The sequence below is a fragment of the Ailuropoda melanoleuca genome, chromosome 13 (assembly GCF_002007445.2).
Source record: "Ailuropoda melanoleuca isolate Jingjing chromosome 13, ASM200744v2, whole genome shotgun sequence".
NCBI classification, from domain to species: domain Eukaryota; kingdom Metazoa; phylum Chordata; class Mammalia; order Carnivora; family Ursidae; genus Ailuropoda; species Ailuropoda melanoleuca.
Window position 1 is genome coordinate 73,903,213 of NC_048230.1, and position 13,376 is coordinate 73,916,588.

A 13,376-nucleotide genomic window follows, 5' to 3' on the forward strand; every position below is an offset into this window, starting at 1 on the left:
TCCCCTGGCTCCCAGGGGTGGACTGGAGCTGTGGGCTCTGAAGGCACTCTGACGTGTAGTTGGGCCTGGTGCACAGTGGAATTTGTAGTGATCCTGTTGAAACAGGGTGTGTCTGGGCCACCTGGTGGAGGTAAGCTTTAGTCTCCCCTGTTGTGGGCAAACTTGAACCCCAGTCTCTGGGTCAGGCACAGCCTGACAAAGGCAATGATAGGAAGGGGTTGCGGGAGCTGCAAAAGAATCAGCTTCCCTTCTTAACCCAATGGTCAATGCAATAGTCACTGTTTTTCTCCACAGCCACAAAACAAACTCACAATAGTATCCACCTCCTTCCACTCTTTCCAGTGGGGTCTCCTTGCTCCCACACTGATTCTGCAAGCACGGGCTTCTGTCTGAGGCCCATTCTGGCAGTTCTCCTTGGGCTCCTAGAACCTCACTGCTGGGTCAATGCTGAGGTGGGACTGAGGTTTCCCTCTTGCCTGCAGAATGAACTGCACTTCCTTCCCCACTGCACTCCTTTCAGAGCTGGGAGCATTTGAGAAAGAGAGGGAAGCAAAGGGGCTTCATGTGAGATTCCCACATGGCCCCCAGGGCTCCCCAAGCCACCCCTAATTTGGAACGGAGATTTAAGGGAAACCCTCTGGGCAGCTGAAGCTGAGCTGAGGGTCAGAGTGGCACCCACGCTGAGGCGGGAGTGGGGCTGTGTGTGGACAGTGCCCTCAGAGGAAATTGGAGGAGAGAAGAAACACGGGCATGAGGAAGTCTAGGGGACCATAATAGGTGGAGTGGGAGATGGCTAGCAAATCACCTGTCTGCAATTTGAATGATAAATTCTCCCCATAAAGTTAAGGGTTATTCAGAGTTGGGAGCCTCAAGCCAGCATGGAATGTCTGGCCAGATGCCTTGGAGCAAGACCCCACCTCCCTCAGCTTCAGTTTCCTCATTTGTAACAGGGACTCTTAACCCACCTGATAGGGATGTTGCGAAGTTAAGTAAGATGTCCTTATGCAGGGCCTGCCACAACATCATTTCTTACCCCGGCCCGCCCTCACCCTGATAGCCCATCTCAGAAGACTAGCCTCGACAGCACCGAGAAGGTCAGTCAGAGCTAAGGGAAAGCTTCCTGACTCTGACCACGCTCAGAGATGAGCAGGAGTGGAGTGGGAGCCTCTGCCTGGGCTCCTGGGATGTCTGGGGGTGGGAATAGAACGTCTCTGAATGGGAAGGGGGCAACACTCAGGCTTCTGTCCTCTCTGCCCTGGGTCACTTAGCACATAAGGAGAGTGCCAGCCTCACCGACCCCCAGCCTCTGCCTCTCACGTGATTCATAAACAGGAGGTGCCAAGGTTTCTGACTTGGGAGCCTAGCTCACCCACCCAAAGCCAGAAGAACACACAACTTCTTTCCTTCTGTCTCAGGACCCCTCCATTCCCCTCCATATGCTCAAATTACTTACCAGCACATCTCCCACCTCTGTGGATTCCATCTGCCTGTCCAGCCCCTCAGTTCCCCATCCCTCCTACCTTTTCTCCATCCCTGCTCCTCTTCTGTTCTTCCCTTGGCGTCCAGCATCCTGCATTAACAGAGGACTCCCAAGGCTGGGGGGCCATGCAGGGGATGCATGTGTGTGTCTCTGTCCACATGGGCACAAAATGGGCTTCATGCTTAGGTGACCCACTCTAACTGTGCTCCAGCCTGGCCCTGCCGCTCCACGTGGGGCACCCAGAGGCCTCCCATTAGCAGCCCCCCTAGCCCTCCATCCCTCCCTCAGGGAAGTGGAGTCACCACCGCTCTTCATGGGCAGCTGGGGGCCCCCATGGCAGTCTCTTTACCAACTCTCCCCCTCTCCTCAGGCCCCATGCCCAGCCCTGAGTTTTGGAGAGCCTAGTAAGTGCCCTATCAACATGTTAATCAAATTACTTAGGAGCTAAAATTGACGCTGTTCATTAATTATACGAGATTATGCTAATTGCGCATGCAAATGCATGCAGGGGAACAGAAGGTGTTCAGGCGCATGGTGGGCCATTAGCATAGAGGATGGGGTGCGGGTGCATTGGCATGCTAATGTATGCGCCCTAGCTATTTATAGTCCCCCAGCCCATCTGCACTGTAGCCACCTCTGCCCCAAGTAGGGATCATGGTGGGGAGGCCAGGTCCAGGCCTGGCAGGTGGCTGTGGCCCTGGGGACACTTGGCTTTGGCCGCTGCCGCAGGCCGAGATCAGGAAGTAGCGTGCGCCAGCCCCCTCTGGGCCACCCCAACACGGGCCTGGATTATCACACCAAACCCCTCGCTTGCCATCCCTAGGCCCGTTGGTGCCCACTTCCCTGGAGGCAAAATGCTTCCAAAGGACACAGCCAGTAAGCCACCCTCTGCTGACTCCCCATCACCCACAGCTTCCAAATCCCGTGGGATTTGGTGCCAAAGCCCCCAGATCCTGGGCCGCAGCTCTCCTCCTCCATCTTGTCGGCTACCACCGGGAAAGCGTGCCGTGCGCGCCCCCGGTCCTTTGGCAGGACTATTTATTCCCTTTGCATGAAGGGCCCCTGCCTCTCACTCCTCTTTGAGGGAAAATGCCCCCTGGTCTTTCAAGGCCCCAAATGCCCGAGATGAAATGCAGCCGGTAGGAGCCCTTCCATCCCTGCCGGGCCCAGCGGCCGCTGCAGTTACCCTGGGCAAGTTACACAGCCGTGTCCACCACCCTATCGGACTGAGCGGACGTTAGCTTTCTCTCTTTCCTGCTGGATTGTAATGCCCTCAAGGCCTTGTTCACCTCTAGATTGCACTGCCTGACACACGTAAGGTGTTTAATACATCTTTTTCGGTGGGTGTGTTGCATGAACGAGGGAAGGAATGGTCCAGCCCTCTGGCTCCTCCTCTGTCCTTGAGCTGGGGGCAGGGAGCAGCCGACAGTGAGGCCAGGGCACAGACCCTGCCCCAGAAGATGTTCTCTTTCTTCTGAGGCTCATGAGCGCAAAGGCAAGCCCTTTGGAGTCAGAATTAGGGTTCTCCCGGCCCCCGTTCCCCATCCCAGGCTGTAAGGCCAGCTGTGGACTTAAAAAGAAATAGCTCGTTTTCTTCTACACGTTTTTCCCAATCTGCTTTCTCTCCCAAGGTATTCGCAGGGCACTTGTTGGGAACACTGTGCCCCAACCCACGTCCCCATTCGCATCACTTGCTCTTTCTTGAGCTGTACCGCCCATTATGGTCAGTGGCGGTGAGCCGCATGTGACGAGCTCAGTTTAAATTAAAATGAAACAATGGGGCGCCTGGCTGGCTGTCAGTGGAGTGTGGGACTCTTGATCTCGGGGCTGTGAGTTCAAGTCCCACGTCGGGTGTAGACATTACGCAAAAATAAAATCTTTTTTAAAAAAACAATACAAGTAAATAAATGAAAATGAAACAAAATTGAAAACAGTTTCTCAGTCACGTTGGCCTCATGGCAGGTGCTCATAGCTACATGTGGCTAGTGGGTATCATTTTGGGAAAAGCTCTCTTGTACAGCACTTGTAATCTAGACATTCCTTCCCCAGCTCCTGACAATCCTGGAGTTGCAAGCATCCTTGGGCTCAGTCCTGCTCTTTTAATTACTAACAGCTTTCCCTCTGGAAGTGGGAACATGATTCCTGCTCTAAGTGAGTCTCTCATGGGATGTCAGGAGGGAAAAGGTGGTGCAAAGCTGTGTGACCTGGTATCTTAGGATGAGATTCCTAGAAGCTGAGCTGGAGATGGGGGTGCTTGTGAAAGGGGTTTATTGGAGGAGAGCTCTGGGAAGAAAAAGAGGGGCACAGCATCCTCAGGAGAAGCTGAGCAAGGAGACAGTCTCCCCTGGTGTCTGGCACCAGCCTGAGCCCTTGGGGAGTTCCGGAATATGGAAAGCACTGGGAGTTGGTCCTCCATGTGAGGTCAGTCTGTCTTTGGCTGGGGCTGCTGGTGAGGACCATATGCTTCTGGCCGAGGATAACTTGAGGGTAGTGGGGGCAGCTGTGAGCCCTTTAACAGCCAGTGCTCACAGCGGCCTGGGTTGGGGGAATCCAGCAGGCACCCACCCACCCTATGGCACCTGGACAGTGCTTTCCACCCCCTGAGAACCCAGTGTTTGTGGGGGACTCACATTACTCACCTCCACAAGCTTCTTTATCTACGGAGTCACTTCGGAGGAGAGCGCTGTGCCGGGGAGCTCTCCTTACACAGCGGTGTCACCCTGAGAAGTTATATATACATCAGATGTTTGCACCGGAGTCTCAGTCAATCCAACATTTGCTTCCTTGGGAAGGATTATTCCATTGACAGGAAGGTTCATTTTCATTTCATCTTGAGTTGTTTTTACAGGGAGGGATAAAAGTGTTTATAGGAGCGATGAGGAAGGCTAAGCCACGTTTGGGCTGTGGGAAAGCAGGTGTGCGAGTGAACTGCTCTTACCTTGCACTTAAATCGGAGGCCCCCGAGTCACGATGTGTAGCGGCCACCCTTGAATCGCCCTGTTAGCTGGATAACCACTGTCCGCAGCTCTGCATCTGGTCTTTCATTACACTTTTTATAATGGGGAGTGTTGGACATCTAGGCCAGAAGGGAATAATGAGCTACCAGTACCCTTCACTGAATTTCAACGAGGATCAACTCTTGGCTTGTCTCGTGCAACGGGACTTTAATCCTGAATATCTTCTCGGACTGAGCACAGCGGTCACAACAGCCAAGGGCCTCCAATTAGGAACAAGGGGACCTGAGTCTCCTTTGCAGCCTTGCTGAATTTGTGACCTTGAGGACATCACCACGAAATGGCTAAATGTGTCCCCGTACAGCCTGCCTCTCAGAGCTCCTTCCAAAGGAGGCTTTCTCGCCAGCCTCGGGGCTGGAGCAGGGCTGGACTCTGAGAGCCCCAGTGAGAGGGAATTTGCCATGACTCCTGTCAGTAGCGGTGGTGCATGGAGTCCCGAGCTTGTAACCAGACTTTGGGGTTTACTGTGACTTCCTAGTTTATTCTTGCTTAGCCTTGGTTTCCTCATCTGTCAAGTGGGAAAGATTGCAGACCTCCACCGCCTCAGCGTTAGGAGAGGATTAAACAAGGTAATGCCAACATGAGCTCAACAGAGTCCCGGGCTCTTGCTAAGTGCTTGAGAGATTAGACCTGGATCACTTTTTACGTGTGTGTGTGTGTGTGTGTGTGTGTGTGTGTGTGTGTGTAGTTTTGTATTTTATTTGTAACTCGTGCATGTATTATTGGTATTTTTCTTACAGTATTCTAATGGCCTAATGGCAGGCCTGGGACTTCACCTCTCTCTCGCTCCTCTTCCTGTGAGGCCCAGATAAGGAGACCTGCCCTCTTAGAGCCTCATGGCCACAGGGGGGATGGCCCTCTGCACAAGTCCTGTTGTGACCCAGGGAGCATCCTAATATGCTCACTCTCCTTGGGGATACTCAGGTCAGCCAGGGCTGTGCGCTTGGCCTGGTCTTGCTTCTCCACCCCTCCCCCAGCCCAGCCAGGGAAAAGGGCCCCCCCAGGCTCATTCCGGCCTCATGGTGGGGGGCTGCTCAGAAAATGCCCCTCCCCCAGGCTTATCCAGGCTTGGCTGGTGGGTGCTTCCCTGGTGACAGGCAAGGCTTCATAGCCTCTCAACCAAGTGCCCATGCAGTCTCCTGCCTCGGGGCCCTGTGGGATGTCCCAGGCCCCAGAACTGGGTCCTCACTGACCCAGACCCTACCAGGCTCTTTCCAGGGAAGGAGGAAGGGAGAAGAAATGGGGTAGGTAAAAACACTGGAATACAATTGCCAAGGGGGCACCTGGGTGGCTCAGTCTTCCTTCAGCTCAGGTCATGATCTCAGGGTCCCGGGATAGAGCCCCACATCAGCCCCCCCCCCACAGGGAACCTGTCTCTCCCTCTCCTCCCTGCCTGTGTGCTCTCTCCCTATCTCTCTCTCTCTTTTCTCAAATAAATAAATAAAATCTTTAAAAAAAATGCCAAGTTAGCTACAAAGCTAGTTAATGTCCACAGGACGATACAATTACGAACTTCAGGGCAAATTTCTCTACCAAACAGAAATTATTTACTTCTCCCAATAAAAATCATTTGCACCTTATCATTTTCCTGCAAATTAGCACCACCTTTACAGAGTCGAGGCCACAGTCAATAGCAAATTCAAGTCAAAGTCACGTTCCCCTGGAGAATTAGAGAACACTTAGGTGGCTTTGTTAACACAGTCCTCTGGATCAGAGCAGCACTGTCCAATACAAATATAATGCAGGCCACAAATGTGATTTTAAGCTTTCACCGTAGCCACATTTTAAAAAACAAAAAATATTATTTTCTAATACCTAAAATATTATTTCAACGTGTAATCAATACAAAAATGTTCCTAGTCAGCTATTTTACATTCTGTGTTTTGTTTGTTTGTTTTTTGTTTTCCTAAGTAAGTCGTTGAAATTCGGTGTGTATTTTATACTTATATCTCAACGCAAGCCGCACTGCAAGAGCTCGGGGCCACCCGGGGTTAGAGGCTGCCGTATTGGATGGGTGTCGTTCTAGATCAGGGCCCCTCAAATTTTAGGAGGCATCAGAATCACCTGGAAGGCTTATGAAAACACAGATGACTGCGTGCTACCTGAAGGGTCTGCGTGGGTCAGGGTGGGCCCTGATGTTCTGCATTTCTAGCAAATTCCCAGGTGCTGCTGCTGCCGCTGATCCAGGTGGCACACTTGGAAAACCACTGTTCCAGGATGACTTTGAAAGGACTCCTACTCATCATGTTGCCTTATTTCCAACTTGTGGGTCATTTTTCTTAGCTCTCCTGAGGCTGCTGCGGGGTCGGGGGTACACCGCGGCAGCGGCGGGCACTCTGGAGACTGTTTGCATCGGCTCGGCCCCGTCTGGCCGGGAGCAGCCTCACAGACCACGGTTGGCATCGGGTGAGATTCAGCTGCTCTGTCTTCATTGGCGTTCGCTGCGTGCAGCTCTGAGCTAGAAGTTCAGGGGGAAGGAGCTAGGGCATTGCCCTTCGACACCCCAGGGAGGGCCTGGCCTTGTGTGGCGGCTTCTTCCTCGCCATCACTCTACAGCAGGCTTAAAAACAGAGATGTTCTGGGACAGGTCCACAGAGATGGAGGTGCAGGCTGGGCCCTGGGGCTCCCAGGGAGGGAGTCTGAAGTCTAAACACCCTGAAGTCTAGAATGGCCAGAAAAAGCTGGCCAGGCAGGGAGTAGGAAACAGTGTAGATCCAGGACAAATACCACCCATGACTTATTTCTAGAAGTGAGTGATACTGGAAAGAGAAAGGGTGGGAAGATGTGCTGAGGAAAGGCTGAGGGGGTTCCCCAGGGTGGGGGGCAGACTGCCACAGGAAGCAGGAGTGAGGCCATGGGAGGTTGGAAATAGAGGGTGTCCCAGAGGCTGTCCCTGGAAGGCGTCTCAGCAGCCATCAGTTTCTACTCCCAGCTCTCCTGGTGGATGGAGATGCATGTTAGAGATGCCACAAAGGGAGTCAGTGCCTGGGCCAGAGCCTGCATCTCGGGCCCTGTCTCGGGAGCCCTTCCCCTGGACTCTGTAGGCTTGGGAGTGGGGTTGGGTACAGTGGGCATGTGCATGGATGTAAGGGAAGTGTGTGTCACCTGTGGGACACTCCCGTGCTTGTGTCATCAGTGATACGCAAGAGCTAGCATTAATCCCTGTCAGGACAGGAACTGTTCCTATGCTGGCGTCTGCAGTCCTCCTTCTAGCACCTTCGAAAGGACTGAGCACATGAATATGGAATTTAAGTGAAGTGGTCTGCACCACTCGTGATGAGGGTGTCTACACTTTATGTCATGTAAATGTGGGGCACGCAGAAGGTGGGTCCTGCGGGCACGGGGGGGGGCACCATGAGGTGTCCCACAGGAAATCAGTACTATGGCAGATGACGTGAGATAAATGGAGTGTCTGTCCTGAGCAGGCGTGCTGTTTGAGAGCACTGGAGGTAGCTGCACTTTGGGGTGACCTTATGGGTACGTAGGGCATCTACACTGAGGTGACCACTGTTTGGGGGCAGATAAGCGGTCTGCACTGCAGTGTATCCAGTAGGGGTGAGTGTGGAGGGTCTCCATGGTGGGTGTGCACTGTTTGCGGTCATACGGGGTAGCTGCATCTCAGAATGCTCCACCATAGGGTGGAGAGAAGGTCTATACTACATGAAAGTGTTTCAGGGGGGTGCTCACTGTGGATGGAAATGTGTGTGGATGTAACATCCCTAGAGAAAGGAAAATGAAGGGGGTTCCCAGAAGGGTATTCACTGTGTGGGGGAGTATGACACGTGGTCAGGTGTCAGCCGTGGGATGGACAGAGGCCGGGCCTGGGTGGAGGTGCATCTCTAGGAAAATGACTGGTTCCAACTCCTAATGAGGGGCGGCCCCTTGGGACACCTCATTCCAGGGGTGGTGCCCACCCCTACCAGCACTTGGGGACCTCCTCTTTGGGAGCTAGCTTTTAGATCCTGTGACAAATCTTCCTCTCAATGTGATGTTCATTTTTGCAGGCTTTGGAGGCAACTCTAGGGAGTTAAGTTGGATATTCAGATTTGGGGTTCAAAACCAGGGGGTGGTGGTCAAATGAGGACAGGCACTGGCAGAGCTCAGGGAATGGCCCAGGAGGTGGGCCGCGTGCCAGAACCCCAACTCGTTTTTTTTTAATGTTTTATTTATTTGAGAGAGAGGGAATACAAGCAGGGGGAGTGGGAAAGGGAGAAGCAGGCTTCCCACGGAGAAGGGAGCCTGATGCGGGGTTTGATCCCAGGACCCTGGGATCATGTCCTGAGCCGAAGGCAGACGCTTAATGACTAAGCACCCAGGCGCCCCAGGACCCCAACTCCTGCAGACGTTAGCCCTGCTTGCCCTAGTGTGCAAAGGGCATCTCCCCAGATGCTCGCAGGGTCCTGCAGGGGCTAGGGAAGATATCGATAGTATTTTGAGTTCACTAAGAGCCCAAATCCAGAGTATTATCCTTGGTTACCTCCCTGGTGGCTGGCAAGGCAGAGACCCCACCCTCCCAGCCAACTGCCTAGAAGGACTGGAGGACCAAGTTCTCATGTGTTTGTCTAAACACCAGACTCATCACTGCATATCCTGTGCTTTTTTCCAATTACTGTATGTGAAAAAGAAGGTATTCATTGTGCATCTGTACGGCGTGTCTGACAGGTACACCACGTGTGTGCGATGGGGATGGGCTCTGTCTGATGAGGTCGTTGCTGTGTGTATAATGGGTGTAGTATATATGCACGGGGGATCCGTTTGGGAGGCATGTGCCGTGCCAGGGAGCCTGCTGTGTGTGAGCGAGAGCTGTGTGCAAGAGGGATTTGTTGGTGGGGAGGGATCTTCTGCGAAGGAGGAAGGGCGATCTGCCTGCTATTTGTGATGACTGTACTGCATTTGCAATGACTGTATTTTGGGTAATCATATACAACACACGGGGGTATATTAATAGATACACTCTTTCTGTGCATACACGGTATAGGATGGGCATACGCTGCCCATGATGAGTGTAGACTCTGTGGGAGTAGTAGGCCATATGTGGACGATGTCTACAGGCTGTATGTGGAATATGCATTGTATATGCTCTGTGAAGGGTATACTCTGGGTAGAGTGAGTACACACTGTGTGTGATGGCTGTGTCTCGTGAGTAACAGTATATAAGGCACATACAGTACATACAATGGGTGTATTACTATGAGGATGTTACGTGGGGGATAGTATACTCGGGAGCAGGGACGTGCTGTGGGATGGCGAGGCCCTGCCTGAGTGACGCCCATATAGTATGACGGATACACACGGTGTGGGATAAGTTTACAGGTGTGAGTACGCATCACATATGGCATATACATTGCATGGTGGGTATAATGGGGAGTAACAGGTATATATCGCGTATATAATGGACATAGTATTTATGGTGACTATCCTTTGGGTGGGTGTGATGGGTGTATGCTCTGTGGGATAGATAAGCCCTGTGGGATCCTACACTGGGGGCGGGGGTGGATGTTCTGTGCTGTGAGTTAGTTGTCGGGAAGGGTCTACTTGGTATATCGCAGGCATTCTGTATAGACACAGCTGGTGGTGGGAGCAGGGGGTGTGTGACTTGGGTGGGCAGGTGGAGGGGAGTCGCCCCACTGGGAAGGGGCATGGAGGGGAGCAGCTGGATCTTATCCGTTCCCAGACCTCCTGCCCCAGCGCCTGAGCCCCCCACCACACCGTTTCAGGTTCTTCCTCAAGTTCTTCCTCAAGTGCAACCAAAACTGCCTAAAGAATGCAGGGAATCCCCGAGACATGCGCCGCTTCCAGGTGGGTCTGCGAGAGGGGTCCGCTTCCAGCAGGAAGGGGTGGGTGGGGAAGGCTGTGGTCCTGCCACCCTGGGGAAAACCCCAAGGCAGATCTCTGCCCAGCCCTGTGCTCTAGGGCCTGGCACCTGCTGGGGGTGGGGCAGCTCCCTCTCAGCTTATGCTGGCTGCCAAGGGAGGCTTCATTAGAGTCCCACTTAAGGAGATGCTAATTGTGACATTTTTACATGATTAACGACCCAGCTAATTTGCATAGCGTGAAGCAGAGAGCAGCTGCCCTTAGTACATCCCCAACCTGCACACCCCTCTCAGTGAAGGGTGGGGGGGAGAGAAGGAGGCAGCCCCAGTTTCCTCCCAAGGGCGGGGGCTCCTGCTGATGGTTTCTCAGGCTGATGCTGCCTCCCCCCTTAGTCAAAACTCTCACTTCCACTTGCCTAAGACACATCCTGCCTTGGAGCCTCAGGGATACAGCCCAGGGTGCGTGTGCGCACGCAGACACAGTAGCCGCTCTGCCCAGGGAGCCAGAGATTGTTTCAGGGCTCTTGATTTTTCTAGTTCCTGGGGTCACTTCCCTGGGGCAGCCAGAGATAGTGCATCTGGGCTGTCACTTGACCTCGCTGCCTGCCCCCCCCTTCCACCAGTTCAGCCCCTGGGGAAGCTCTTTTCCATGCCCCGGAGTCTGAGCTCCAGCCTCCATCCGCCCTCGCCAAGTTGCGAATGGCCCACAACAGTCCCCAGCAGGGAGCCCTTGAGGGCCTCAGCCAGGGGGGCCTCCGCTCTCCTTGCAGGTGGTGGTGTCCACGACAGTGAGCGTGGACGGACACGTGCTGGCCGTGTCCGACAACATGTTTGTGCACAACAACTCCAAGCATGGCCGCAGGGCGCGCCGCCTGGACCCCTCTGAAGGTCAGGATCCCCCGCCCGGGCCCAGCCAGCCCCCAGTCCCCACCTTGGTGCAGGCCCCTGACCTGTCTCCGCTCCTGCCCCCCAGCTGCCACCCCCTGTATCAAGGCCATCAGCCCCGGGGAGGGCTGGACCACAGGAGGCGCCACCGTCATTGTCATCGGCGACAATTTCTTCGACGGATTGCAGGTCGTGTTCGGGAACGTGCTCGTGTGGAGCGAGGTGGGCCACCCCCGCCAGTCTCCCTCGGGGCCTCGCGGCTGGGCCCTCCCCTCGCCCCGGGCTGGAACCCGCAGGCCTCCCCTCTCCCCTCGCAGCTCATCACGCCCCACGCCATACGGGTTCAGACGCCCCCGCGGCACATTCCCGGGGTGGTGGAGGTGACCCTGTCCTACAAGTCCAAGCAATTTTGCAAGGGAGCCCCCGGCCGTTTTGTCTACACAGGTAAGGAGTCAGGCGGCGGACAGGGGGTGGGGGCAGAGAGGCCTAGGGTTGCTGGAAGGAGCCCCACCCTGGGCTCCCGAGCCGGGTCTCTGAGTTAGCCAGTATCTAAGGTGTGGCCACGCCTGCTAAGCGGTGGCCCCGCCTCTTCCCCGCCGAAACCTGTTGCCCCCTCCTCGCGCGGGACCTTCTTTGGCTGAGCCCCTCAGTTTGTCTCTTTGGCCTGACTCCTCACTCCCCTCCCAGGCTTGGAGTCTCAGCCCTGCCGAGACTTTCTCCCTGCCTAGGGCCTCCTCGCCAGGGCACTCCCCACCCGACCCCCACTCCCACCCCCGCACACACTCCCCAGGGTCTAGAATATCTCCAGCGGCACGTCTATTTCAAAGGTTCCCCAAAATAGGCGCAATGCTCCCTAACCTACCCCCTTGGTTCCCCAAGCCACCCCAGTCTTCCCTCTGGGTGGGCCTAAACAGGCGGGCGTGTGTGTGTGTGTGTGTGTGTGTGTGTGTGTGTGTACAGCCCTTGCAGGAAACCACGGGAGAAGTTAACACAAGACAAGAGTGTAGAATCCCCCATCCCGGCCCGATCTGACCACTGGCCAGGACCCTGTCCACCTTTCTCCTCCTGCCCCGCCCCCAGCCACCCACTTCTCCCCGTCCTCCTCTCCGCAGATAATCTCCTAACTGTTCCCTGCACCGCACCGGACAGTCGGTAGCGATGCTACTTACTGCTAGGGAGTTAGAGTCTAAGGGGAAGGGGCCGTATGTAGCTGGAGTGTGAGGTGGGTAAGTTACAGGTGGAGGGAAGGGAGGGACCTCTAGGAGGCAGTGTGGGCTTAACTGGGCTTAGCAGAGACTGCAGGGATAAATAGGGAGGCTGAGCTGGGGAAGGATAGGCGGTCCTGGAGAAGGAATGGCAAATGCGAAGACCTGGGAATGAGTGCTTTACACGTCGGGGGAAACTGAAGGAAATTCACTAAATCTGGAGTTGGACGTGAAGGAAGTGGGTAGGGCTTTGAGGCTTGGTGAGTTGGTCCAGGCCAGGCTGGAGGAGGAGGTCATGGGGTGCCTGGTCTGCAGAGCGCGGGATGTGGCCAGTCCCTTCCCCCGGGTACACACAAACTTCTAAACATCAGATGCTGCTGAGAGTCCCCAGAGCTGTGATAAATGGAGACTGTTGGAGTTTTTAACTTTTGTATTTAATACTTACTCCTGATAATGCAGGCAGAAAATTCTCCCTCCAGCCCTGCCCCTAAGAATATAGAAGCTAATACGTCTATACAGTTGCCTTTTTTCGAATCACAGATGGGATGGTACAGTGCTTGTGTGTTAACGCCAAGCCTGGCACAGGGCCCGGCTCAGTAAATATTTGTTGAATGAATGAGCAAAGAAAGCAACTGAGGACACTCCGCGAACCGAACCTCGCTGACCCGTGTGCCCGGAGTTTTGCGCTGGGCTTGGTGGAAAGGGTCTGCAGCGAGGCTCCCGGACTGGTTGCTGGCGGGCTTGGCCCTGAGGCGGGCGCTGGGAGGGGGTCCTCCAAACGCCGCCCTTCTCCCCAGCCCTGAATGAGCCCACCATTGACTACGGATTCCAGAGGCTACAGAAAGCCATCCCCAGACACCCCGGAGATCCCGAGAGGCTGCCCAAGGTACCCAGAGGGGGCGGGGGACCGGGGATGAGGGGGACCTGTGGCCCGGGCGGGGGGTGGGGGTGAGCGGGGGGGACGCCCGGCCCCTCGGCC

At 54.8% G+C, this 13,376-nt stretch overlaps 1 protein-coding gene across 1 annotated transcript in view; it reads left to right on the forward strand.

Moving 5' to 3' along the window:
- EBF4 (EBF family member 4) overlaps window positions 1-13,376 on the forward strand; it is a 57,567-nt gene that overhangs the window by 36,068 nt on the left and 8,123 nt on the right. Inside the window, exons 7-11 of the mRNA XM_034641602.1 lie at window positions 10,212-10,293; window positions 11,078-11,195; window positions 11,281-11,414; window positions 11,510-11,636; window positions 13,195-13,283. Of these exons, the coding sequence (XP_034497493.1) occupies window positions 10,212-10,293; window positions 11,078-11,195; window positions 11,281-11,414; window positions 11,510-11,636; window positions 13,195-13,283 (550 nt within the window). The remainder of the gene's footprint in view (window positions 1-10,211; window positions 10,294-11,077; window positions 11,196-11,280; window positions 11,415-11,509; window positions 11,637-13,194; window positions 13,284-13,376) is intronic.